Source organism: Labrus mixtus, chromosome 13, assembly GCF_963584025.1.
Source record: "Labrus mixtus chromosome 13, fLabMix1.1, whole genome shotgun sequence".
NCBI classification, from domain to species: domain Eukaryota; kingdom Metazoa; phylum Chordata; class Actinopteri; order Labriformes; family Labridae; genus Labrus; species Labrus mixtus.
The window spans coordinates 11022934-11050176 of NC_083624.1; the positions used below are offsets into that span (position 1 = coordinate 11022934).

The 27243-nt window shown below is 43.2% G+C and overlaps 5 protein-coding genes across 5 annotated transcripts; 4 read left to right on the forward strand and 1 right to left on the reverse strand.

Moving 5' to 3' along the window:
• The first annotated feature begins 1261 nt into the window (after positions 1-1261).
• On the forward strand, positions 1262-8656 carry LOC132987541 (beta/gamma crystallin domain-containing protein 1-like). Its single transcript, XM_061054657.1, has 6 exons — positions 1262-1308; positions 2646-2888; positions 3625-3895; positions 5635-5654; positions 5803-6045; positions 8180-8656. The coding sequence occupies exons 1-6, from the start codon at positions 1300-1302 to the stop codon at positions 8450-8452; spliced, it is 1059 nt and encodes a 352-aa protein (XP_060910640.1). The 5' UTR covers positions 1262-1299; the 3' UTR covers positions 8453-8656.
• A 1415-nt stretch (positions 8657-10071) lies between these two features.
• LOC132987542 (beta/gamma crystallin domain-containing protein 1-like) lies at positions 10072-14175 on the forward strand. The gene is made up of 6 exons (XM_061054658.1): positions 10072-10236; positions 10466-10708; positions 11618-11893; positions 13114-13140; positions 13262-13504; positions 13839-14175. The coding sequence occupies exons 1-6, from the start codon at positions 10114-10116 to the stop codon at positions 14112-14114; spliced, it is 1188 nt and encodes a 395-aa protein (XP_060910641.1). The 5' UTR covers positions 10072-10113; the 3' UTR covers positions 14115-14175.
• Positions 14176-16040: 1865 nt separating this feature from the next.
• si:dkey-57a22.15 (uncharacterized protein LOC795575 homolog) lies at positions 16041-16844 on the forward strand. Its single transcript, XM_061053672.1, has 2 exons — positions 16041-16379; positions 16501-16844. The coding sequence occupies exons 1-2, from the start codon at positions 16092-16094 to the stop codon at positions 16771-16773; spliced, it is 561 nt and encodes a 186-aa protein (XP_060909655.1). The 5' UTR covers positions 16041-16091; the 3' UTR covers positions 16774-16844.
• Positions 16845-19814: 2970 nt separating this feature from the next.
• Positions 19815-20730, forward strand: LOC132986975 (gamma-crystallin M1-like). The gene is made up of 3 exons (XM_061053718.1): positions 19815-19937; positions 20059-20310; positions 20408-20730. Exons 1-3 carry the CDS (start codon positions 19929-19931, stop codon positions 20681-20683), a joined length of 537 nt encoding a protein of 178 aa, XP_060909701.1. The 5' UTR covers positions 19815-19928; the 3' UTR covers positions 20684-20730.
• A 2312-nt stretch (positions 20731-23042) lies between these two features.
• On the reverse strand, positions 23043-23964 carry LOC132986972 (gamma-crystallin M3-like). The gene is made up of 3 exons (XM_061053715.1): positions 23827-23964; positions 23468-23707; positions 23043-23373 (listed from the first exon to the last, which is right to left on the reverse strand). The coding sequence occupies exons 1-3, from the start codon at positions 23890-23892 to the stop codon at positions 23095-23097; spliced, it is 585 nt and encodes a 194-aa protein (XP_060909698.1). The 5' UTR covers positions 23893-23964; the 3' UTR covers positions 23043-23094.
• Between the last annotated feature and the right edge of the window lie 3279 nt (positions 23965-27243).

The window sequence follows — 27243 nt, forward strand, 5'->3', positions numbered from 1 at the left end:
TCTGCCATTTTTATTTTCGCTAGCCAAGGAGTGATGTCTACGGTGAAAACTCGGGGGGGGGGGGGGGGGGGGGGGGGGGGGGTCATTGCATTTAAAGAGGCACTGTTACGGCGCTACACAAACCCACAGCTAAATGCTATCTTTAAGCCTGACTCTAAGTAGTAAATGTGAAGGTGTATCCTGCCTTACCCGAATGTGTGTGCAACTGTCCTGTCTGTTTGAGGGGTGCTTGTAGGTGACTCACCGCAAAGATCCTCGTACGTGCCATGACCAGCTCACTCCAACAGCCCGATCCACAGAGTCACTTGGGTACAATCTCCTCCGCCAGCCCTATCTTTCATATCAGTTTAGTTCATGTGCAAAAAGAACCCGTGAAGTGTTGAAACAAAAACAAACGTTACTTCAGATTCAGTCTCTCAGGTGTCTGCGTCCTCACGTCTCCCTCGTGGCGTCTCTTCGACTCAAAACCAATTTCCGCCGGCTCCTCTGCAGGTGCTGCTAATGAAGGTTACAGAGACAGAGCCACCACACCCCCCTCAGGTGTGTCATCAGTACTGACCCTGCTTCTCCTCCTACCAACCACACCTACCGCTAAAGACACTGAAGTGAATCCTCATTACAAACGCATTATCATAACAGACACACACAGCAAAACGAGCGTTCTGAGAGAGTGAACAGATTGAGAAGAACGACGACGTAACACCTGGCTCCATCCAAAAATCCAAAGGTCCCATTACAACGCCCTGAGGTACTCCAGATTTAAGGATGACGTTTAAAGATGTTAGACTTCCCAAGCTAACCCCCCCTCCAACTGCCAAAAAAATAAATTAAAAAAGGAAGAACTCAAGGCCCAAATGTAGCTTCATGGCTGATTCCCCTTTGTTTAATTCAGAGAAACTTCATTTTGCTGGATTTTAAATGACAACTGTTTCAGATTCGACAACTGGTAAAAAAGTGTGTTGTTTTGTGATGACCTGTTTCATTCTGCGTACGAAGATTTATCCACTTGATGAAGGATTAGTGAATCAAATGTCCATATCAATAAAAAAAGGGCACTGCGGTTCAGTAATTTGCCTGCTAGGACTTTTGCGTTGATGATTCAGGGGTTTTTCTCCCTCTATGCCCAGGATCAAGACTTTTGGCAGCGATGACGGCGACGTTAAATCCCCGCTCATTGAAAATACAGCCAAAGTGGGATCTGCTAACCCTTTGATTGAGGTTTATATAGAGGGGCTTTGGTCCTGCTTTGTGAGACCATCGATTTCCCTTGGGTGAGCGGCTCCAGCACCAACTTGCAGGATGAGTAAGGTAAGAAAGAGTCTCTTGAATTTATTCGTCAGTGCAGAGCCAAACCAACAAGAGCGCTACTTTAAAAAACTACATATTTCTTTGGAAAAGGTAGTTGAACAAAGATGCTTCAGCTCCGAAATCCTGATTATGCTTTGGGTTTTAAACTAGCACTCGACCAGAGACAATCGGTGCAATAAAAACTGGTTCAAATGTAAAACAAATACGATTTTTAACCATTGTTTGTTGTTTTTTCTGACTTTAATTGAGAGGAAATCTGTAAGCAGGGAGTTATAAAACAAGAAAACTGATAAAATGAAATTGTTATCATTTGTGGTCCTCACAGAATTCATTATATTAATACTGTTGCACCTTTTTTTTCTCACAATTAAGCGTTTTTTTTTCACCATAAATTAGCAGAGTACTTTGTTTCTCACAGCTGTTGTACAGATTTAGTATTTTATTGTTTTTCTTGATATTCTTATTCTGTTTAAGTTCCTCAACAGTTAGAGTTAGCAGCTCTCTACTGCCGTGTTTATTGTTTTTGCACTTTTGCATGTGTAAGCCTACTTGGCAATAAACCTGACTCTGGGTTTGACTGAAATATTTACTGAAAAAATAACATTTTAAACTTTTTAAATTTGAAACACTTAAAGGTGACATATTCTCCTCCTCTTAAACCAGTTTAAATAATTCTCAGAGCTCCTCAAAACATGTGTGTGAAGTTTCTTGTTCTAAATCAACTCTGATCTTGTATTTGATCAGGTCTATAAACCCCTCTATTTCAGCCCTGCTCAGAATAGGCTGTTACCTGTACCCTGTACCTGTGTCTGTACCTTTAAATGTAAATGAGCTGTGTTTGACCACGCCCCTCTCTGGAAGGGCTTGGGTGTCTCAGGCTTTCTCGCTCCATGTCCTATTGTTTACGGTGAGAAGGCAGACTCAGAGGGCAGAACTAACACCTAGCTGTGGGAGTGTCACCTGCCTGGGGGAGGGGTTACTGCCCTTTGTGATGTCATGAAGGGAAAATCTCCAAACAGCCTGTTTGAGCATACATTTTCAGAAAAGTGGAGCAGGCCTTTAGGCTTCAGGCTTTAAATAATCCCAGAGAGGAAATTTGGGTTAACACTGTTATTTAGAGACTTGCTTCTCACACACATATACACAAACAGGACATGCAGGAGAGATGTCAGAGTGGGGCTTCTATAGGTAGCGCGCCAGAGCTTTTGCGGGTTCAATGTCTTGGTCAAGGGCACCTCAGCACCTTAAAATAAGATTCAATGCATGAAAAGTATATGTATTTAACTAACATGCTATCATTCACTGTGTCACAGTTTAACCTCTCTCCGTCTCTTCAGATCACATTCTACGAGGAAAGAAACTTCCAGGGCCGCTACTTAGAGTGCGACACAGACTGCCCTGACATGCACCCCCACTTCAGCCGCTGCAACTCCATCAAGGTGGAGAGCGGCTGCTGGGTGCTGTACGAGAAGCCAAACTACACCGGCTACCAGTACGTCCTGACCAGGGGAGAGTACCCGGACTACCAACGCTGGATGGGCTACAACGACAGCATCCGCTCCTGCCGTACCTTCTCCTATGTGAGTTGGTATATCTAGATCGGGTTGTTGTGATGTGGCATTTGATAGATGAGCCTTTTCAAGAGAGTAGCCAAAACTATCTTTAATTAGTGGTAATGCATCGTCAGAATGTCGGGTTACCGAGGAAAGCTAGTCTTTCATCATTCAGAAATTCCATAACAAATGCAACCACGGAAACAGACTGCAAATGAAACAAACGTGCTACTGGATGGGCTAGCGGTTATGCCGCGTGCCCCTTGTACCGCGGCTATAGTCCTTGTCACAGCAGCCCTCTGTTTGAATCCGACCTCGGCTCTTTCCCGCATGTCATCCCTTACTCCTGTCTCTCTTCAGCTGTCCTCTCTAATTCATCCTTGGTAATGTTGTAACCTTCGATGTACAGGAAGGTCCTCTCTTCTTTCAAAATAAAAGCTCAAACAGCAAGCAAAGCCCTCTCAGCTTGAAACTGTAAAAAAAAAAATCAAAATAAAAGCCTTACAATTTTTATTTTTTAATGTGAAATCAAGGAATTTAAAAACATGATTTATTGTGATTTAACTTTTGAAATTTAGCGATTAATCGCGCTTAAGAAATCTTAATCGGTTGACATAATTTCTCTTGTGTACCATGGCTTTCCCCAGACGTATACTCCCCGTTTTTGTTCCCCTACAGACAAGTTCAAAGGTCATAGCATGCCCTCATATTAAATGAATTGTATAGACATGACTGTTTTTGACTGTTTCCTGTTTCCTTGCAGCCCAGCGAGGGCCCTTATCGCATGCGCATCTACGAGCGTCCAAACTTCCAGGGTCAGATGATGGAGTTCAGCGACGACTGCGAGTCGGTGCAGGACCATTTCCGCAGCCGCGACATCTACTCCTGTAACGTGATGGAGGGTTACTGGACGCTCTACGAGCACCCAAGCTACCGCGGCCGCCAGTTCTTCATGAAGCCCGGAGAATACCGCAAGTTCAGTGACTGGGGGGCCACGTGCGCCACCACCGGATCGTTCCGCAGAATCACCGATTTCTAAATCTCAACTCTGATTCTGCTGATTTTTATTTACATTAAAAAGAAATCAACAAAGAGTATTTGTAAAAACTGGTGATATTAATAAAATGAAGTGTCACGTGGGATGGATTGATTGATTTGGAGATGATGGACAGCGCACATCGTGTTTTCAGTCATTAAATAAAAGAATCCAATGTAAACTATTCTCTCTGTGCTTCTGAATAAATGTTTTCTTTTAAATGACTTAACAAACTGTTTTATATTAAAAAAAAGAATTCAATTCAGGACAAACCTCAAAAGTCAGCTAAAGGCTCAAATATATTTGTAATGAACTGTGTGTACTCGTACACAACCTGTTGCATCGTGAACGTAAATGTTCACATACTTACCTTCGTACAACACGTGTTACTGGAGGATTCCTCTAGAGGGAGCACTACATGAATCAGCAGCGTGAAACACCAACGTAGATATAAGTGTACACTATAGCTGGGTAGCGTCCACAACCTCACAATTAAATAAAAAAAAATAAAAACAATTCTTTGGGTCACGATTCGATATCGATCAATATGCTTCAATATCGATTTAATCATAAATACAGATGACAGGAACACCCAGATAACTCATCACAGTACCTTCTGATATTTGTTAAATAATTATTTGTGCATTGTTTGTAAAGGTTTAGAACAAACTGAAAGTATTTTATCGTTGCATTATTCTTTAATAAACAAATAATAAAACATGAAAGTACAGAATGATCTCAAGTGCCCTGAGCTGAATTTGCAGCAAAATCATAATAAACATAACAGTGCTGTAAAGGACCAAAACTATATGTAAAGTGCACAATTGTTCCTGACCTGAATTCACAGCACCCACAGTGCCCCCAGTGGCAAGGGCCGAATCGATCTCAGGATTTCCCTGAAACGATATTGAATTGGGAAAATAATAATTACGATGCATCGATGAATCGATATTTTTAACCAGCCCTAGTGTACACCAACAACACTCAATCAGGCTGAGATTCGGACCGACATTAAAACCGAATGTATGATTCAAAAGTGAAGACATTTAAAGTAACTATGACCACATTTTATTTTATACCTAAATGTTCAACACGCTTACCTCTTAAAGCAACAGTAACACACATTTTATTTATTGATGCTTCAGTAATATAGAGCCTGTTTAGAGTTATAAACCCTCTCTTCTGAAAATGATATAAGACTTTTATTTTGTAATGTTACTGATGTAAGCCGGCCCGATGAACTTAAGCCGGTTATGTCGGCCATTCAAGGACCTGCACAAAGTCAGGACACCAGAAGAGAAAGAAGAAGACACAGAGAGAGCAAGATTGGGCATTTGACCTCAACGAGCACTAGTTATCAAACTTATTTGAGTCAGCTCCAAAGGCTGATGGGAGCCAGGCAGAGGGAACTAATGTTAGCCAGGAGGCTAGCGTATGCGTTGATTTCAATCTCATCCTGGGAGGGCCCATTCACTGAGCCTTTCAGGGGCCCAGCCATCAGGTGTGCCTGACTGTTCCAGCAGCTGTTCATACTGTGGCTCGTGCTAGAAGCTGTTCAGTGTCTGTTACCTCTGACAGAGCAGAGGACACGACAATCAGGAGCAGGAAGACTCCAGGCCTCATTTAAATAACAACAAAACCACAGGGCAGCACCTACAAACACGCAGGAATGTATAAAAACATGGACTCCATCTTTTGAGTTCAGAGGAAAAAAAAAACAGAGGATTTGACCGACAGCAGCAGACATAATGGGGAAGGTTTGTGTCCAGATTCATCATTTAAACTATTTCAAACATGAGTCCCTGCATGAACGAGTCCTGTGGTGCACTTTTCAGTTCAGCTTTAAAACATGAAAACCTCTCTGTGGTGTTTGTGATGTAAAACATTATTTTTCCTGCTCTGTAGATTATCTTTTACGAGGACAGAAACTTCCAGGGCCGTCACTATGAGTGCATGAGTGACTGCGCTGACCTTCATTCCATGTTTGACCGCTGCCGCTCCATCCGGGTGGAGAGCGGCATGTTCATGATCTACGACCGGCCCAGCTACACTGGGAACCAGTACTTCATGAGGAGGGGGGAGTACTCTGACTACATGGGCGTGGCAGGCCTCAATGACTGTGTGCGCTCCTGTCGGATGATCCCCATGGTAAGGCCGACTTTAAATTAAACTAATAGGCTATATGAAGAAACCTACACAACCTAACTATCAAGGGTTTACTAAGCCCCCAAGCAGAAACCTCTGGTGTTGAAAAATGAAGCCAACGCTGAAGTGTAAAATCCTGCAGTTCCTCGAGTGTCCACTAGAGGCTGGCTGCAGAAGCACATGAAGTCACATACACACCCATTCTAAACAGCCTGTTTTTACAGCAGAGATTAACATGTTTACAGCCTGGTTCAAAAAACCAAATAGGTCTGATTAGCTCATGTCTCGATCAGCACACACTGTACGGAGGGTGAATGTTTTGATGACTCATCAGTTTTGATTTGATGAAGGATAAAAGTTATTCACAATAAGACGTGTAGCTGACCTGATTGACAGGCGGGCGCGGTGTAACGGTTTGTCAGGAGGCTTAAAACCCGCCTCAGCTCCAGCTCTCAGCCTGTCGTTAGGTTGACTGAAAGTTAGACTGAGACAGCATTTCCAGCATGGAGACCGCCATCAATGGGACTCCAGCGCCCCCTGCAGGAACAGACAAGTGACGTCACTCAGGCTTCGCCCATTAATATTTACAGTCTTTGTTAGAAGTCACAGGTGCTACAGGGATTTTTTTAACCTTTAGACTTAGCTATTTCTGCGAGCTGTTTTCTCCTGTTTCCGTCTGTCTGCTTAGCTAAGCTGATCCGCTTCTCGTGATAGCTTAGATTTGTTTTTTACAGTACAGGTTGCCTCATTAAAAGGCAGGGGGGATTTTCTCACATGCTTGTCCAAGAGTTCGTCAGTCAAACACCTTTAAGCAACTTTAAATTGTGTTGTTTTTGGCGCGCCCTGTGGACAAAGTACCTCTTATCTCTTAGATGATTTAGTCCTGTGCATGCAAACATTTCCCCTGCAGTCAAACGTATCACTTACAAAATATGTTAAATGGAGTTGAGGATCCTGGTTTTGATCAGGTTTTCAAAATATCCCGTTTTTGTTGGTGCATCACATCCTGATCCCAGAAACCGGGATAAGCCTTTATCATGATTTGCAGAAACCTGATTTTCCTACGCGGAAAACTTTGAAAGAAAACCGGATACTGAGGCATGTCTACGACTTACCCTGGTTTCTGAGAGCTGCAGAGTACCTGCACAGGCGTCGCCTCAGCCAAGTGACCAACCAGCAGAACAAACATGGCGGCAGGAACAAGACCAGCTTACTTCTGGAGCGACCAAGAAACTGAGTTTTGTTCTTGCTGGGATGAAACAATTAAACATAATTAGAAGTTTAGATGGAGAATCAAAATGCTGACCTGTTCAAGTCGGTGGTGCACGGGCTAAAAGACGACGGTTTCCCAACAAGATGGTGGAGCAAGTCAGGTCACGTTGGACAGTATTAAGAAACATTACTATGCGGCCAAACATCTAAAAAACAACAACGGGATTCTATTATTTATCATACAGGGATATGAATAACCAGGTTTCTATCGGTGCATTTAAACAACAGATCCTGAATATGATCCAAAACCAGGAACAGGTGGTTTCACATTAGGGACCTGGACCCCAAAGTCCGGTTCATTTGATCAGTGTGAACCCAAACATCTTGGGAACTATGCCCGAGTCTTTGGCACGATCCATATGTACGGGTATACGGTCTGCGGGACATGTGAACGTACAAGCACATAATCCATTTTCTCATCCAGGATTTCATCTGAATTGTTTTTCTCGTTTTCAGTTTTTTTCTGCAAAACAAAAACACACGGCAGGACAGCAAGCTGACGACGCCGATCGTCCTCCATATTTATTTTTCTTCTGAAGTCGCGTTTGATCCCATGAGCTTCTTTGGGATCTGTGTTTGTAAAATCATTACTACACACTGCAGATGTCTCCGGTCTGGTCTAGTGTTTAGGTTTGGAGGATTATGTTGTTAAAAATCAGATGAGACTGTCCTCATGTCTGTGGTCTCCAACGTTTTTAAAATCAGTTAAGATTTTAAAGTCAGTTTAAGTCTGAACCCTGATTTTATTCTACAAAATGTCAACAATTTCTTGAAAAAGAATCCTAATTCAGTATTTGCTTTTCATGGCATGTTGTTATCTTGATTAAAATATTGACGATTCTGACTGTAGATTTTCTCTTTGCAGCACCGCGGTGGCTACAGGATGAGGCTGTTCGAGCATTTCGACATGGAAGGTGAGATGATGGAGCTGTCGGAGGACTGCCCCAACCTCATGGAGCGCTTCCACAACTCCAACTTCAACTCCTGCAACGTGATGGACGGACACTGGCTCATGTACGAGCAGCCCAACTACAGAGGGCGCCACTTCTACCTGAGGCCCGGCCAGTACAAGAGCTTCAGCGAGTGGAATGGCAACAACTCGCGCGTGGGCTCCATCAGGCGGCTCATGGATCTCTAAAGACGGAGGCGCGGTTCTGGCGCACTGTCTGCTCTTTGCCCTGTTTCACACGCTGAATAAAATGGCGTCTGTGCTCAAGTGTTTTCAGTTTTGTTCTTGCTCTCTGCGTTTGGAGGGCATGTTTTGTCCTGAGGATGTGACCGGGTCATGGACCAACATCCTGACTCTCATGAGAGGCTTGAATAAAATACTGCGAGCGCTGAACGACTGAGAGTCAAGAGTTATCTATTGTGGAGCTGACGGGACGTCGTCCTGCATGCCTCACTCTTCCTGTCACACTTATTCTAAAAAAAAAAAAAATCTTTGCAAAGATAAAAAGGAAATACAAAAAACATCTTTCAATCTTTGGGGCGCCGATAGCCTAGTGGTTGGTGCGCCTGATGTGCAGAGGCTGGAGCCCTTAAGAGCAGACGGCCCCAGGTTCAGTCCGACGTGTGGCTCCTTTCCCGCACGTCATTCCTCTCTCTCCCTGATTTCTGACTCTCTCTCTTAACCTTAAAAGTTCACTCACATTTTCTTGAATTATTTAATAACTTCTTACCTCAACTTAATTTAATTTGAAAATGCCTCTGAGGCTTCATTTCTGTTTCTGTCTGTATAGGACAGTGGACAGAGTCAGAAATCGGGCGGCCCAGGTTCGATTCCGACCTGTGGCTCCTTTCCCACATGTCATTCCCCACTCTCTCTCTCCCCGGTCTCTGACTCTGCCCGCCGTCCTATCTCTAAAATAAAGACCTTAAAAAAAAAAAAAGTGTCTTTTAATGACCTGAATCAAATAATCTTCTCCTCCAGAGAGAGAGAAAGAAACTTAAACTGTTGGGGCACCAGTAGCCTAGTGGTTAGTGTTTTTTAGATTTCTGACTCTAGCCACAGTTCTCTCTAAAATAAAGGTACAAAAAGCCAAAAAAATAATCTTGAAAAAAAAGTTAAACTGTTGTGTTTTAAGGTGAAGACTTAAATAAACACCTGAGCCATAAAGACAGATCTTTAATAAGGAATACATGTGAAGCACGTCATGACTCCTGACATTTTACCACAGGTTCTTCACTGCTTTAGGATGCTGTCTTTACTGGGTTTGAGTTTTTATTTGTAAATTATTTAACCTCCCCACCAGAGGGCAGTGGCACAGAGTTAAATCAAGCAGCTCCAAACATCACAATATTCACATTATTGTCATTAAAGAGACTCACTTTGCATTTGCACACAGAAGCACCACGCTGTTACTCAATTAGTTTAAGAGTATAATTTTTTTATTTGCTCATAAATAATAGTTGACTGTTAAAAAAAGCACAAAAGAGAGATGTTTTAAACAAATAAAGAGACATAAACTGGGAGTTTTTCTATTTTCCCACCAATGAGAGTTCAGATAAAAGAGAGCAGAGTGGTCATGTGATGTTGTCGCTTTAAGGATTAATAAAACTAAAAGCTTAAAAGCTCAAAAACAAAACAGATACTCATACGGAAACCCGCCCAGACGACAGGAATAATCCACCAAATGTCCAGAAACCATTCAGCGCTGTAGAGAGTTCACCGTCCGTTCAGTGACGACAGAGAGTTTTTAAAAAACCTGCCGGGTCTCACCTGCACACACAACTCCTAAACACCTCTTCAGGACAACACGGCAGCACAAACGGCAAAGATTCCTGACCATTACAATATGAATGACACGTGCAGAGTCTGCATTTCACATTCAGTATATATGTGACAGGTGGGAGTCTTCAAAGAGCCGCACGGATCACACAGGGCAAGGCCAGGGGGCAGACACAGCGGCCGACATGGGGAAGGTAAACTACACAGCTCACAGCACACACTCCTGTGACATTTGATCTGTTATGGTTAAAAATGCTCTTATTGTGAAAGGGTTTTCTTTTGGATTCTTGGGCATCATTGAGAGTCAGTTTTGTCCAAAACCAAAATTTGCCAAAAAAACACAAAATAGTTGTGTTAATTTCTCAGATTTTTGCAGAACTATGAATGAAAGTTGAAGACAGTCACTTTAATTTTCATGTCCAGGTAATCTTCTACGAGGATAAGAACTTCTCTGGGCACCATATTGAGTGCAGCAATGACTGTCCCGACCTGAGGTGCTTCCTCATCCACTGTAACTCCATCCGAGTGGAGAGCGGCAGCTTCATGATCTACGAGAAACCCGGCTTTGATGGAAACCAGTACTTCCTGAGGAGAGGGGAGTATCCCGACTTCCATGACTGGACCGGCGTCAACGACTCCGTCTGCTCCTGTCGCCTCATCTGCACGGTGAGTTTCTGTTTTACGGCAAAGACGCAGAACTTGTGCACCAAACCCGGGATAACAGAGACCATCTTTTATAGGTGTTAATGTGGTTACTGGTATGAACATTTAGCCCTTTGTGATTCTCTTCTCATAACTGCTTTAAAGGATCCAAGAACAGAAAGCATCTTTTCTTCTTTTCTGCTGTTAAAACACAAAATGAAGAGATATATTTTTAAAGGTAATTCATGTCTGTTAAGTCTCTTTCTGAATCAGCTTAATGCACAGGAAGTAAATTCAGCCGCCATGGGGGTCTCAATCAAACAATAACAAAAAGAAGTGCAAGAAGCGGACAAAATTGTCCTTTGTTTGAGCTGCAATCACCTGTGTCCTGCATTGTTGTGTTAGCATGCTAATGTTAGCGCTCTTTAGTTAGCTCGTAGCTTCACATTGCATGTAAACTGACACAGAATGAGCGTGATCTAAAAACTCTTACATGACATCCAAATAATGAGTGAGTATGTTCTTCTTCTTCTCTCTAGTCCTTGACTAAAACAGCTTTTATACACAAGGAGAGGAGCCGGCCGTCCCGTCCATGTAAACACAGCGCTGACAACAACACAGCCAGCGGGACTCGAGCTTCTCACTCATTGTAGACAGTCATGACTCAGAGACACATTTACACAGGATAGACTGGATTTATGAGATATTTACGAGTAACATGTTGTACATTCTTCCTTTGACGTTTGTTACTTTGACTCATAATTAATCAAATCTGAAGATCAAATACATAAAATGTGAATTCTAGATAAATCAAACGTCAAACTGTAAAGTCATGCTAGCAGCTCTGTGAGTCTGAATGTAGTCACAGAGGTGATTTGATCAGGTAAAACAATGCATGGCTGCTTTTCTGAATACTCCCCCTCTCACCTGCAGAACCAGCAACACGGCTCGTTCAACGTGCGTCTGTATCAGCGGATCGAGTTCGGGGGTCAGATGATGGACCTGATGGACGACTGTCCCAGCGTCATGGACCGCTTCCACATTAACGACATCTTTTCCTGCAACGTCACCGAGGGTAACTGGCTTTTCTACGAACACCCAAACTACAGCGGCAGGATGTACCTGATCAGACCCGGAGAGTACCAGAGGTTCAGTGCGTGGGGCGGCAGGACCGCCAGGGTCGGCTCCATCAGACGCATCATGGACTATTGATCCGTTTCAGTGGAGGTTTTTGGAAAAGCTTCATGCTCGATTAATAGCTTAAAGACTGTTTATAAAAAGTACAACAAACTGTGCAGAGGCTCAGCGACAAAAACTGTTTTTGTTCATATTTGGTGATTGGACCTTCAAAAATTAGACAAGATTTTGGTGTTCAGGAAATATTTTAAAATATTCATGGCCATGAGAATGGTTTATTCCATAGATATGAGCATGGAGTCAAAGGAGGGACCATTAAAGGTTTTCGAGTTTTACATGCTCTCAGGTCTAAGTGGCTGCAACTGCTTCTTCAACCAACAGCTGCAAAGACGCCAACATTGTCCCTGCAGGCAAATGCTGTGTCAGATAAAAATTATGCCACTAAAAGTGTTTTTTCCGTTTCTGCTCGTGGAGCTTATTAGAAACATGCAGAGGCTTTTAAGGTCGGGTACAATCACTTCTATCTGAACCAGTTCTCTTGCCCACTTCTATCGCTGCAACACCTGTTGGTTTGACCTGATAACTGCTCTCAAATCTGGCAAACCGAGGGGCGTCCAAAACGGCCGTGTGGGGGTTCCATAAAACCGCCTACCTTCTCTGGTCCAAAGAAATCCAGAGCATTCAGGACCAGAATCTAAAGTTAGAAGGAGGACATACTGACTGCTGCATTGTTGTCAGAGAAGCCAGCACTTCAACATAGTATGTTTCCTTAATGTCTGATCATCACTTTGATTTGAACGCATTACAGCATGGAGACTCTAGGGTCCACTGGACTGTAAGGAGGAAAGCTCTCGGCTCTCACAGTAGACTTAAGCTTGATGTGTGTACATCATTGATGTGAAGTAATATTGTATTCTACCTCAGAAGTTATGTTTGTTCAGGATTTAAGAAGTAAATCTCTTTGCCTGATGGATTGTGCCGATTATGACGTGTTAGCTCTATTAAATATCAGTTTCATCCGGCTGATTCCTCGTGCTGCGGTCTGTTGTTCGCGGGCTTTTTCTGGGACTAGATTCTGATGAACATGGAGGAAAGAACAATAACTCATCACACATGTTTACACATAAACAGATGTCACACACACACAGCAGCGTCCCGATCCATCATCACTTTGCGAGGTTACATTTAAATGACAATACTTTATGCTGTGCAATCACACAGGAGTCCTTTCTTTCTTTTATTTTATAAAGCACACTGGCTTGGCTCTGGGACAGCACTGAGCACTAATCCAGTCTGACGCCAACATAACCATGGGAAAGGTAATGGAAATTAAACCTTCTCACTACTCCTGCGTTTAAATCATTCTGCAGACTTTACCCTCTTGCAAGATTTCCTAGACATGACTGCACCTTTCTTCTGTGCAAACGTTTGCTCTTTCAGATCATTTTTTACGAGGACAGAAACTTCCAAGGGCGCTCTCATGAGTGCAACAGCGACTGCGCCGACCTCCACTCCTACTTCAACAGGTGTAACTCCATCAGGGTGGAGAGCGGCTGCTTCATGGTGTACGAGAAGCCCAACTACTTGGGCAACCAGTTCTACCTGAGAAGAGGAGAGTACTCCGACAACCAGCGAGTGATTGGAATGAGCGACTGTGTGCGGTCTTGCAGGCTAATTCCTCAGGTTAGTCGTGATTTGTTCTTTCTTTGGATGTATTTGATCGGGGTAGAGTCTGGATGAACAGGGGGAGGAGAGAGAGGGGGAAACATGCACCAAAGGGGGGAGGGTCTGAGTCAGACCTGGGGCTGCTGATCTGAGGACTTTGTGTCTGGGGCGTGCTCTGAAGGAATCAGCTAAACACTCGCCCTGTTAGGTTGCTTCAGATCTTATGCTTTTAAAATGCTTCTTTGTGTTACAAATCAAACTTTATGAGTCAGTAGAATTTAGGTATAACTGCAATATCTCTGCATGACGACATCTTTATTGACACAATAAGAGTTTTCCGTCCCTTTTGCAGCACCGAGGCTCCTACAAGATGAGGCTCTACGAACGCCCCGACATGTCGGGCCAGATGCACGAGCTGGTGGACGACTCCCCGAACATCCAGGACCGCCTCAACACCTCCGACTTCAACTCCTGCAACGTGATGGACGGCCACTGGCTGCTGTACGACCAGCCCAACTACAAGGGCCGGATGTACTACCTGAGGCCCGGGGAGTACAGGCGCTACAGCGACTGGGGAGGAGTCAGCCCGAGGGTCGGCTCCCTCAGAAGAATCACGGACGCCAACTGAGCCGGGCGTCAAGATTTTAACTACTGATTTCCCAATAAATGTCACTGCTTCATAAAACGTACATGCCTCGTTCTGTGTTACTCTTCCAGCTCTCGGCTCATTTTGTTCCCTCAGAAACTCACAATCAGGACAAAGCTTCTGTAACACCTCACGAGAACAGACTCTTTCTTTCATCGGAGAATAAAACAGTCTGGCGGCTGCAGGCAACAACATTTTCTATCTCATACTTTCCCCCCTGTGCTTTGGCATGCCGAGCCAAACAATGCCAGAGTTGCCCCCTTTCACATTGGGGACCCCTTATTTGGATTAGCTGGTCTGCGGTGGCAGAATTTACCCCAACGATTAGTGTACAACACAAACACAGCGTGGAGAGAGAGAGAGAGAGAGAGAGAGAGAGAGAGAGAGAGACGGAGAATCCTGAGCTGAATGTCACAAACATATTTATGTCAGAAACACGAGCAAAGTAGAGAAAACGAGGAGTCAGGATGGATCCAGTGAGGCAGCACACATGAACCATCCCAAAGAACGAAACAGAAAAGAGATCACGCACGTTTTGTAAATGCACAGCGAGGAAACAAGATCGACTCTTTCTATTAAAGACATCAAACAGGTCATAACATTCAGATTTTTACTTAGTGTGTCTTGAGTTATAAGTCTGATAATTCAGGTGATTTGTGTCTGTGAGAAACAAACATCTCCACACGCCTCACCTCCAGAGAGGATGACATTGCTCATGTTTCAGATGTTTCATGCACATTCAGGTTTTCCAATGAGTTATTCTTCCTTTATTTTCACGGCTCATCCATTTTAACAAGATTCCTATGAACATACATGTCTTTATAACATCAAACACAGCAGATACCAGATTACATTTAAAGGTCTCATGAGTTGTCGTGAAGGTCCAGGATGAAGGTCTGGACTCAAACATGGAAGCTGAAGAAACATCTAAACACAAAGATACGTTTACAAATGAAAACGTTTAGAAGTGATTAATTTAAGGACGATGTCCATGATCGTTTGAACCAGAGACCCTCTGAGTGTGTGCAGGTTTTAATCCAAAGAGTCTCAGATGTGAAGGTGAGATGATTATATGTGTCACATTTTATTCACATTAGTATCATATGATATAACCGCTAACATGTTGTAGAGCGAGCTCAAGCTGCCCAACGACCTCAAAACATGTCCCAGAGTGTGTGTGAATATTTCTACAAACTGTGGAGAACAGAGACGTCATCAAATAAATTAATAACCCTCATTTGCTCGACCTGAAGACCCCCCCCCCCAGCCCCTCCCCCTTGCCCCTCCACACACTCATTTCACAACGTGCAGTAAGACGGAGAGTCTTCAAAAGGTCCAACATGGCTGTGACACATCAAGGGAATTGTAGTCCACTAAGTCCCAGCTGAGAGATCGTGTAGTTCGCCGTGCAGCCGAGGGAACGCACGGCCGCGTTAAAGTGACTCATAACGGAGACGATAACATCGATAATGTGAATAAAAGCGTAACATCCAGCGCTGTGTATTAGCACACACGGGGCTGCTCAGGTGGAGCATTAGGGAGGCTGAATGGCTTCCTGCTCTGTTACTCAACATATTTAATGGTAAAGGGCTGTTCCATATTGTTCTGCAGCCATTGTCAGCTGGACGTGTGGATACCATACTAGTCTTTTCCTTTGTCCATGCAAGTCAAAACACCAAACCGCTTAATTATTTATCCCCCTTTTTTTTTCCAATACAAATCCATATTTCTGTCCCAATGTTGGGCTCACAACAAAAAGGTAAACATGTGCCAGTAGCCTTCAATTATAGCTACGAGAGGATTTGAATAACAATACTTTGTTTGTGGAGAGGCGGTATAAAAAGCCCTGAAAACATTGGGAATCTCTCCAACGGAGACCATGGGCAAGGTGAGTACTGTTTGTTCTCTCTGCTGACATTCGATTGAAGTTGTTCCAAAGCTAAAAAAAAAGTTTGTTTTATGTTGAATTCTGACGCATTGACACTTTTATATCCGCCCCGACAGATTATCTTTTACGAGGACAAAAACTTCCAGGGCCGGAGCTATGAGTGCAGCAACGACTGCACGGACCTTCACTCGTACTTCAGCCGCTGCAACTCCATCCGGGTGGAGAGCGGCTGCTTCATGATCTACGAGCGACCCAACTTCATGGGCCACCAGTACTTCATGAGGAGGGGGGAGTACCCGGACTACCAGAGGTGGATGGGCTTCAGCAGCTGCATCCGCTCGTGTAGGATGATCCCAGTGGTAAGTGGACCAGACGATTTTGAAGAAGGATAATTTAATGTAGAGATAATATTCCTGCATTTGGTAGAGTGAATGTGTTTGGATTGTTGGGACTAAAACGACCTTCTCCTCGGTCCTGCAGTATCGAGGCTCCTACAGATTGCGTATCTATGAGAAGCCCGACTTCAGCGGTCACATGATGGAGTTCATGGATGACTGCCCCTGTGTGTCCGACCGTTTCCACCACCGCCACGTGTACTCCTGTAATGTCATGAACGGCTACTGGATCTTCTACGAGTACCCCAACTACCGAGGCCGGCAGTACTTCCTGAGGTCCGGGGAGTACAGGAGGTACCGCGACTGGTGCGCCACCTGCGCCATCGTGGGCTCCTTCAGGAGGGTCACCGAATTTTAGCCATTCATCGAACGCTTTGCTGTAAATATCAGACACTTTGTTTATTAAAGGATGTTGAATTTTTAACCTTCTCTCGGCATTTGTTTTCCTTGATTTGTCTTCTTGCCTGGACTCAGTAGACAGGCTGACTGAACGACGGTAAATGTGGGCGTGCATAGTTTTTGTTTTCACTCTGTTTTGACCGTGAACAAGAGGTTGAAGAACACAATGATCTTACTGTGATTACTCCTGAAATACAGGAGACAATGGGGGGGCATCCATGAGTGTACTGCAGCCGCTTCAAGGCAAATAAACTTCCCATCGACAGGTAAATTTTTCCCCCTGTCAGCATTGTTTTCACTAAACATCTCTGCTGAACTCTGACACAATGAGATATAAATCCATGAAGAGGCGGTGCCACATTTCCCTGCAGCTTAACGTCTTCCCATAATTTACTGTTGATTAAAATACTTATTCATGTCCTTATAATAACAGCATCAGTAGCGGTCACAGTCTGAAACATGCTTTCTTCTTTTTTTTATTTGAATGTATTTATTTAATAGGGGCGATGCAGTTTAACATAGTTTCAATACACACATGAAACTGAAGTGCTGCATAAAGAATTTAAAGCTTCTGCTGATTTCCAACTCGTGGCTCGTTTGGCCTTTGGGAAACAACCTTCAACAGACGATCACATAAAACCACATAACATGATATGAAGAAACATTAAAATACATGCACAACAATATGACAATACAGATGATATAAACCAGTTTGAATTACAGATTTAAGATTTAAAAGTGGGTACAGCACTGGTTTGATTTCCTTTTCTGTAAAAGATTTTAAGACCGAGGTTAATTCTATTTCAGGTGGTTAATGTGCTCCAGAGTTTTCTGCAATACCAGATTTATTTTCCAGTCCTTATTATTTGACACCTTTGAAGGAACAGATTGAATTAAACCGGCTGTGCAACAGTTAATAACAGCAACCTGAATCCCCGTCCAGCTTTAATAAAATATTTCTGATTCTGACAATGATAAAAGACGGAAAAATATCCAAATGAAAGATGAGTTTTTCAGCAATCAAAAGGTAGAAACACACCGTCACATGCCATCTAAAATAAAGTGAGTTATTTGTCTCATGTGTGACACTTTGCTGTCCAAAGCATTCCTCTTTTTATTTTTATTTAAAAGTTGATTTCATTCATGGACCGATCAAAACAATAAAAAATAAACACAAAATCTGAAAATCTTGACAGAAAATTAGCAGAAAGAAGAATAATCTGAAGATGATATGCCTCTCTTTCACGAGACATAAATAGATAATTTCTGGATCTCTTTGCAGAACTAACCCTAAAGTGAAGATCCTCGCTGTTCTACATATGTCTACAGATGACTTTAGTCCACCCAGGACTCCGACCCCCCCTCATGCACATCCCCTCAAGTCCATCTACTTGGACATTTCACATAACCTGCATGTTTCCTTCATGTGGGGGGGAGGGGCTTATTTTAACACTATAATGATGTACGACATTTCCTACCATGATGCATTTTTGCTTTTTTTCTGCACGTCGTTTTATGCCACTTCTATCGTGGAAAGGCAGCAAATCATCAAACATGTGAATGTGACGAGGTTCAAGAGGAAATCTGCTTTTCTGCAGAATGTTCCGCTCTCAGGGTGAACATCTTCACCAGTCTCTGAAACAGACGGCAGGTAGACACTCGTACAGGGAAACATCTAAAGCTTATTTAGAAGTCACGTCTGCTTGTATCAGTCATGATCAATGATGCATGGATTCAGAGTCGACATCAAGATGAACACACTCACTGTGTTTGATATGAAGTCACACCATGAGTCTTTACATAAATTTTAAAATATAAGAACTCTCCTGCAGGAGGATCTGTGTCTGGAGGAGCTGCTCTCTCTTTAAATATTTTTAAAAGCAGACTGAAAGTGTTGGAGGACGATGCTTCAGGTTGGAGATTCTTTGAATAAAGACTTTCTGATCTGAGACTCGAGATGTGTTGATCTGTGTTTTATGTCTGTAACATGTTTGATGTGCTGCTGCCTCTCTTGGACACTCTTGTAAGTTTCTCTTTTACTTTAAATAAAAACGAAAAAATGTAGAAAACTCTCTTCCTCATGTAAATGTGAGAAAACACGCTCAACTCCCTTTCAACATTAAAGAACTGGGTGCTGAATCCCCAAAAATGTTCAAACAAGAAAAACATTTTCTCACTTTTCTCTCGGAGATAATCGCCTGTTACATGCTGAAGAAGAGCGTCTGCTTCGAGTGCTGTCCTCATTGTGTTTCTTAATTGACCATCTGTCACATTACTTCATATTTTATTATCACGTTTGCACTCCTCACCACTTCCATGTTGTCTTTTATTTTGTGTTTAATGTTCATATGAAATGTTTAACTTTTTCTACATAGAGAGTTCAAGTCAAAGTGTGTGTGTGTGTGTGTGTGTGTGTGTGTGTGTGTGGGCATACCTGGCCAATAAAGCCGCTTCTGATTCTAAAATAACAGAAACTATTGCACATCTTTGTAGGTGTAGGTGTATGTTTCATTAATCTCTGTTCTCATATTTTTTCTGTCTTTATCAAAAAGGTATAATTGATGGTGCACATCCTGTAAAATGATCCATTCAGCTGGTCGCGTTAGAGGTTAATTAGACGACATCATAGCAGGTTAGCAGGCGCCTGCAAACTGCACTTGTGATTGAATTAAACTTTGAGGATTTGTTCTCACTAGACGGTAAACTTTTGCGATAATCCAACTGAGGCAGAGTAACAGATTTAAATTCTTTACAGAAGTGAACTTCAGCCCGTGCAGGTTCTGGGTTCGACCTGGGTGTGTGTCCCAATGCCGGTCTCTTTGATCGCTCCTGATCAGACCATATGCGGAGAACCTTCTGACTGAGAATGGGACACACACAAAGCGTATGCTTTCAATAGACAATACAGACCACGCTGCCAGAAATGTATGGATGGAGATCCATTGTTTATCATAGGCCCCCCGTTCAGCAAAAGTCATACTGCTAATTCATCAGCTTTGAACATTTGAATAACAACACATCATGGCCCCCGGGCTTCTGTATAAAAAGGCTCCTGAATCATGGAGTAGGCAGAGCAAGTTTCACCATCCACTGGGAACCACCTAAATCACCATCATGGGCAAGGTAACAAAATATTTACTGATGTTTTTACATCATAAAAAAGGTTATTACACAACTACGATTCATCCAAAGTCACGGTTAAAATAGAAAAACTAACATTTGTCTGTAAAATGTTTCTTTTCAGATCATCTTCTACGAGGAGAGGAACTTCCAGGGTCGCTCCTATGAGTGCATGAGCGACTGCTCCGACATGTCCTCCTACCTGAGCAGGTGCCAGTCCTGCAGGGTGGAGAGCGGCTGCTTCATGGTCTATGAGCGCCCCAACTTCATGGGCATGCAGTTCTTCATGAGGAGGGGCGAGTACAACGACATGCAGCGCATGATGAGCATGGGCATGATGTTCGACAACATCAGATCCTGCAGGATGATCCCCTTCGTAAGTCATCTCATCTTCAAAATTATTTAATAGGTTTAAAGTGGCTTGACTTAGAGTATGCAAATGATACTGACATCTTCTCCGCATTCGATTACAGCACAGAGGTCAGTTCAGGATGAGGATCTACGAGAGGGAGAACTTCGGCGGTCAGATGAACGAGCTGATGGACGACTGTGACAACATCATGGAGCGTTACCGCATGTCCGAGTGCCAGTCCTGCAACGTGATGGACGGCCACTGGCTGATGTACGAGCAGCCCCACTTCAGAGGCAGGATGATTTACCTGAGGCCCGGAGAGTACAGGAGCTTCATGAACATGGGCATGAGCGGCACCAGGTTCCAGAGCATGAGGCGTATCACTGACATGTGCTAGACTTCTGTTTTTGACCTAAGTGAATAAAGATGACATGTAATTCATAACCATGTGTGTCGAGCAGATGTTTCTTTTGGTGGTTTGTGGTTAACCTTTGACATGAGTGGCTAAATCCCATCAACAAATATCAGAACACAAAAAGGAATTTAAGTGTCTGTTTTCTTTCAAATCCAGTTTAAAGTTTGTAGACATTTCATACAATAACAAGCAAAAGGCTCAACAGTGTTGTTCACTGTCTGCATGGTGGATTTGATTGTTAGCCATGATGTCATAACCATCACAGGTAGACTGACGCAAGCTACCTGAGCTTAAAACGACGTTTTATGCTCCTGTAGGAGAAACAAGTCCCTCTGATAGCAATATCGCTGTAAGAGAAACAATCTTAATTCACGACATAAAATAATTACGACAAAATAATTACACTACCCACAATCCTAGAGTGTCACAGCGATGTTTCAGCACTGTATGCAAAGGGATAGATTCACAGGCTAGCTAGTTAGTTAGCTAATAGGAAATGTACTAATATGCAGCAGTGAATGTAATTTATAAATTCAACAAATGAAGTAAATATATATTAACTTTGGATCGGGAGCAGATCGACTACGCCCAAACCACACCTCCAATCACCTGACAAGCCGACTTATACCGAGTCATTCCACTCCACCCTGTTTGTACCCGTTCTTGGACGACCCACCCTCTTTCCCTTCCTCTCATCCATTCACCTTCATCTCGTCTGTCAAATGCTGCGTTCCATTAACCTCGGAACTAGGATCTCGAAACTGGGAATGACGTCACACCCGAGTTAACTGCGTTCCAGTTGCAAGTCGGAAAAGCACATGGACGCCTTTGGGAGTACCTTTGTTTTGTTAGCTAATACCAGACGATAACAACACACTATGTGATAGTTTCTGACCGAAAATAACATGAAAACACCTCCACAGAGAGAACTTGCACGATACCATCGGTGTAATTGATTTAATTACACAAAAAAAATGACTAAACTGCTAATAAACTCAACAGTTACAGCTTAAACATCCCTTTAGATGCACGTAGCAGCCATATTGGAATTGAACTCAGGCTACTGAAGATTTCTGAATTGGAATTCCGACTTTAGGGGGTGTTCCTGATCACGTATCAGACCGGCAAACTCGGAATTTCCGACTTCCGAGATCAACTGAAACGCAGCATAATTATACAGTCTGGGCCGAGATCAGTTCGTGCAGAATTACGCTTGAGATGGAACCCCCCTCCTGAGTCTCACTCTGCCCGGCAGTCAGTCCGACCTTCCAGACCAGCCAACTAACAACATCCTCCTCCATCACAATTATTACCTTAGCAAATATTATTTTTTCTCATGTGCTGCTGTGAAAAAAGCATCATGTAAATTATACTTGGATGCTTTAGCTCATCGGTAAACATATTCTCTTCCTCAGGTCTGATGTTAGGGCTTTTCAGATGGATACTCTTAAAGAAGTAGTATGTAACTTTGACCCCTAGTGTTTAAAATGGTTACTGCAGTCCAAATTCTAAACACTGTAGAGAGCTGTCTCCCCCCGCTCCCTCCTCTCTAGAGTCGATGCTCATGCAGGTTGCCATGTGGTGGACACTGTAGCTTCAGTGTTTAGCCAGCTCTGCATCGGTCTGTAAACCTTTCTGCGTTCTAACCTCTCTCCATTTTTCAAAAGCATCTCCAATATTGAGCCTAGTTTGAGCACGTTTCTGCTCGTGGAGCTTATTAGAAACATGCAGAGGCTTTTTAGGTCGGGTACAATCACTTCTATCTGAACCAGTTCTCTTGCCCGCTTCCATCACTGCAACACCTGTTGGTTTGACCTCATAACTGCTCTCATATCTGGCAAACCGAGGTGTGTCCAAAATGGCCGTGTGGGGGTGCCTTAAAACCGCCTACCTTCTCTGGTCCAAACAAATCCAGAGCATTCAGGACCAGAATCTAAAGTTAAAAGGAGAACATACTGGCTGCTGCATTGTTGTCAGAGAAGCCAGCACTTCTAGCATGTGTTCTTAATGTCTGATCATATAGTAAGGTCACTTCATCATTTCACTCACTACACATCTCACTGACTGTACCTTTAAAGATGAGCTTGCATTAAACATTTTGTGTTGTGTGTTAATGTGTACCTCAAACATCTGAGAGAATAAACCCGTTATATTGACATGAGAATAGATTTAGTGGGAGCAAACGTTTGTTGCATTACATTGCAGTTCTACATAAAGAATATTTTAAATAGCAAAACATCTGTAATGTCCCATGCATATCAAACACTGTGCCATGATTTTTTAAGATGAAGATTGTTGTGTGAGTTTAAAGTAACTCAGGAAGTAGTAACAGAAAACGTCATTAAAAGAGAATCACAAAATTTTATTCAAAATTTCGCTCATACACTGGTGCTCTAATAACAGGAATCCACGATGCGCTTCATGCTCTGGAACCTGGAGCCGCTCATGCCCATGTCCCTGAAGCTCCTGTACTCTCCGGGCCTCAGGTACATCTGCCTGCCTCTGAAGTTGGGCTGCTCGTACATCAGCCAGTGGCCGTCCATCACGTTGCAGGACTGGCACTCGGACATACGGTGACGCTCCTGGATGTTGTCACAGTCGTCCATCACCTCGTTCATCTGACCGCCGAAGTTCTCCCTCTCGTAGATCTTCATCCTGAACTGACCCCTGTGCTGTTTATTCAAATAGGGAAACATATGTCACGTCTTTTCATTCATCATAGTATGGAATTATATCAACACACAGTAGCAGAGAGAGTTAGCCTACCATGGGAATCATGCGGCAGGACCTGATGCAATCGCTCATGCCCAAACGCTGGTAGTCAGAGTACTCGCCCCTCCTGACAAAGAACTGGTTTCCCATGAAGTTAGTGCGGTCGTAGACCATGAAGCAGCCGCTCTCCACCTTGCAGGAGTGGCACCTGCTCAGGTAGGAGGACATGTCAGGGCAGTCGCTGCTGGTCTCATAGGAACGACCCTGGAAGTTCCTGTCCTCGTAGAAGATGATCTGAAAGTAAAAAAAGAACCTGTTATGATCATACCACACAGATGGGTTTGTTGTTTTACCATCTTCAGCTCCAATCAGAATAAAACATTTAACATTAAACAAGCTGGAGCCGTACACACCTTTCCCATGGTCATGGTTACAGTTACTGATGTGTTGGCTCTAAAAGACTGCACAATCTCCTCCATGTCCCCCAGCTGCTTTTATACCTGACCTCGCAGCCATAGGATACATGACCCCATTGTTCAAACTCCTGACAGAGCAACATGGAGCAGAGCCCCCCCCACCCCTCCTCACCCCACCCCACCCCACCCCATCCCCGCCGTGTACCTTTCAATTCATAGTGACCCTCAACACACGGTGATTTGCGATGGTTGCATTTGTGAGAAGAGGCCCCGCTTTGCATTGTCTCTGCCACCGAACAACGGAGAACATGTTTTCAACAAAGCCCCCCTTCTCTAACCCTAATTAAATGCATCACCTTATTAAACATACTTAAAAGGTCAAACTGACACATCAAAATACAGAAGTTAAAAGCTTACTGTTGTACTTAACAACACACGATCTGTAGAGCAGTATAAAATGGTTAATGATCTAATCACCTGTGTGGGCTGTATGAAATTTATATCATATGAAGAATTGTTTTTTTTATTTCTAAGTGTAATCAAATGCCAGGATATGTGTTGGTAACTGACAATTTTTCAAAGACACTTCAAAAACTAAAGGCACACATGTAACTTAAAGGTCCAATCAGTAAGTAGTGTAGTGAGTGAAATAATAATAATAATAATTTTTAATAATAACATTTTATTTATAAGCGCCTTTCAAGACACACAAGGACACTGTACAACAATCAACATTTAAAAAACAATGATGGATAAAATCAGCATACAATAACAGAAATTAAATGTAGGACAGTGTAATTGCAGTTAAAATGTTAGAGTGAGTAGGCGATCTTGAACAGATGGGTTTTGAGTCTGGATTTGACAGTTGATGTTTCGTAGGTGGAAGTATGCAGACCGGGTAATGTTATTGATATGGGATTTGAATGATGGTGTGCTGTCGAGGATGACACCCAGACTCTTAACCTGAGGGGAAGGGGAAACTGAGGAGCTGTCAATAGTGAGGGAGAAACTGCCAACTTTGGATAATATGGATTTAGTGCCGACGAGAAGGATCTCGGTTTTATCATTGTTTAATTTAAGGAAGTTTGAGGAGAACCAGGATTTTATTTCAGATAAACAAGAAGTGAGGGTGGAAGTGTGGAGTTTGGTTTACTGGAGAGGTAGAGCTGGGTGTCATCCGCGAAGCAGTGGAAAAGTATATTGAATTTACGGAAAATATTGCCAAGGGGGAGTAGGTAGGTGATTAAGAGAATGGGCCCCAGGACAGAGCCCTGGGGTACACCTGTAGTGACTGGGGAAGCTCAAATTTGAAGGATTTGAGCTGTATGAACTGAGTGCGGCCTGAGAGATGAGTGGAACCAGGTAAGGGGGGTGTGAGTGATGACAAGGGAGGAGAGTCTACTGAGGAGGATGGGGTGTGAGATAGTGTCAAAGGCTGCACTCAGGTCAAGAAGGATGAGGATGGAAAGTAAGCCAGAGTCAGAAGCAATGAGGAGATCGTTGGTGATTTTTAGTAGCGCAGTTTCTGTACTGTGACGGGGGCGGAAACCGAACTGGAAGGGCTCATAGAGGCTATTTTGATTTAAGTGAGACTGTAGCTGGGTGGCGACAATTTTTTCCAGAATTTTGGAGATGAAAGGTAAGTTAGAAATGGGGCGGAGGTTATTGAAGTTGTTAGGATCTGAATCAGGTTTTTTCAATATAGGAGAGACAGCTGCGGTTTTGAATAGTGAAGGAACAATTACTAGTGGTGAGGGAGGCGTGAATGATGGCTGGAGATTTTATTTAGCAGTGAGAACAGTGTTTTGTTGTTTCCTTCATTGGAGATGATTAAGCCAGAGTAATAGTTGGATTTGGTTTGAGCAATTGAGTCCTTGTAGTGTAGTATATGGGTGGAATGATAAAAGTGACCTGACTATATGATTAGACATTAAGGAAACATGCTATGTTGAAGTGCTGGCTTCTCTGACAACAATGCAGCAGCCAGTATGTCCTCCTTCTAACTTTAGATTCTGGTCCTGAATGCTCTGGATTTCTTTGGACCAGAGAAGGTAGGCGGTTTTAAGGCACCCCCACACGGCCGTTTTGGACGCCCCTCGGTTTGCCAGATATGAGAGCAGTTATCAGGTCAAACCAACAGGTGTTGCAGCGATGGAAACGGGCAAGAGAACTGGTTCAGATAGAAGTGATTGTACCTGACCTAAAAAGCCTCTGCATGTTTCTAATAAGCTCCACGAGCAGAAACATGCTCAAACTAGGAGCAATATTGTAGATGCTTTCGAAAAATGGAGAGAGGTTAGAACGCAGAAAGGTTTACAGACCGATGCAGAGCTGGCCAAACACTGAAGCTCCTGAAGAGGAGGGGACGGGGGGAGACAGCGCTCTACAATGTTTAGAATTTGGACTGCAGAACCCATAAGTTCGGTCTGTTTGAAGTTGTTTCTGCCATCTTGTGTCCTCCAATCATGGAGGAGACTTATATGTGACATGGAGAGTATTAGCCAGTACTGTATGGTCTTCACACGTCTTGAAAGTGTTTTCAGGTCCTGCAGTATGATTGCTGATTTGCATCAAAGGTTTGTTAGCTGGCGAGCTGAATTTCTGTCTTCTTCTGGTCTCTTGATTCTTTTTTTGACTTTGTCTGCAATAAGCTTTATCATGGAGAGCAAGCTAATCCGACCGAGACTATGACTTGTTAATCAAGGATATGTTTAATGTACTCAGAGCAGTCATCACCATCATCTTCGTCGTCGTCATCCTTTTAGGGCAGTCAAACCACCAGGCAATAACGTGGGACTCACAATCCCAACATGTGTTCTAAATACAGAACATTATCTGAACAGGCAGATGATTCCATAATAAAGTGTGTGCATGTGTGTGTGTTTGTGTGCGTGAGTGTTTGAGTGTGTGTCATAAACCAACAGAGGAAGTCAGGGAGAGAGTGAGAGTGGGGAATGACGTGCAGGAAAGGAGACACAGGCTGGATTCAAACCCCGAGCTGCCCACTGTCTGTACATCTGGTGTGCAAAATAACCACTAGACCACCTGCACTCCCAAAAAAATATTATCTTTTAGGATTTTTGTTTGAAATACTTCAGTTTGAACTGACAGTTTTCCTGATCATGTTACAGCAAATAACAATAAAGGAGTAATGAGATGTTATTCAATTTGGGAGATGCAACCTTTTGCTGTGACCTTTGACCTTGACAGGGGCCCTTTTCTGCCAGTCTGAAGGCAAGTTTATTTATGTAGCACCCCAGGCAATTCAAAGTGCTTAATCACACAGGCACAAAAAGCATTTCAAACAATATGTCTAGGCATCATTATTTTATCTGTATATGGAATAAAAAATATAAAACTACGGGACACCGACTCGCCGTGCTGTTAGGTCGTGCACCCCATGTAAAGACGCTG

Excerpts from the sequence above, each read along its gene's own strand:
- LOC132987541 (XM_061054657.1), top strand. Across the intron at positions 3,896-5,634 it reads GTTCCGCAGAATCACCGATT|CAGCAGACATAATGGGGAAG; the intron begins TCTAAATCTCAA and ends TTTGACCGACAG. Across the intron at positions 6,046-8,179 it reads CCTGTCGGATGATCCCCATG|CACCGCGGTGGCTACAGGAT; the intron begins GTAAGGCCGACT and ends TTCTCTTTGCAG.
- LOC132987542 (XM_061054658.1), top strand. The coding sequence starts at position 10,114 with ATGACACGTGCAGAGTCTGCATTTCACATTCAGTATATATGTGACAGG. Across the intron at positions 10,709-11,617 it reads CCTGTCGCCTCATCTGCACG|AACCAGCAACACGGCTCGTT; the intron begins GTGAGTTTCTGT and ends TCTCACCTGCAG. Across the intron at positions 13,141-13,261 it reads CCAACATAACCATGGGAAAG|ATCATTTTTTACGAGGACAG; the intron begins GTAATGGAAATT and ends TTGCTCTTTCAG.
- si:dkey-57a22.15 (XM_061053672.1), top strand. The coding sequence starts at position 16,092 with ATGTTGAATTCTGACGCATTGACACTTTTATATCCGCCCCGACAGATT. Across the intron at positions 16,380-16,500 it reads CGTGTAGGATGATCCCAGTG|TATCGAGGCTCCTACAGATT; the intron begins GTAAGTGGACCA and ends TCGGTCCTGCAG.
- LOC132986975 (XM_061053718.1), top strand. Across the intron at positions 20,311-20,407 it reads CCTGCAGGATGATCCCCTTC|CACAGAGGTCAGTTCAGGAT; the intron begins GTAAGTCATCTC and ends ATTCGATTACAG.
- LOC132986972 (XM_061053715.1), bottom strand. The coding sequence starts at position 23,892 with ATGGAGGAGATTGTGCAGTCTTTTAGAGCCAACACATCAGTAACTGTA. Across the intron at positions 23,708-23,826 it reads TAACCATGACCATGGGAAAG|ATCATCTTCTACGAGGACAG; the intron begins GTGTGTACGGCT and ends TTTTACTTTCAG. Across the intron at positions 23,374-23,467 it reads CCTGCCGCATGATTCCCATG|CACAGGGGTCAGTTCAGGAT; the intron begins GTAGGCTAACTC and ends TTGAATAAACAG.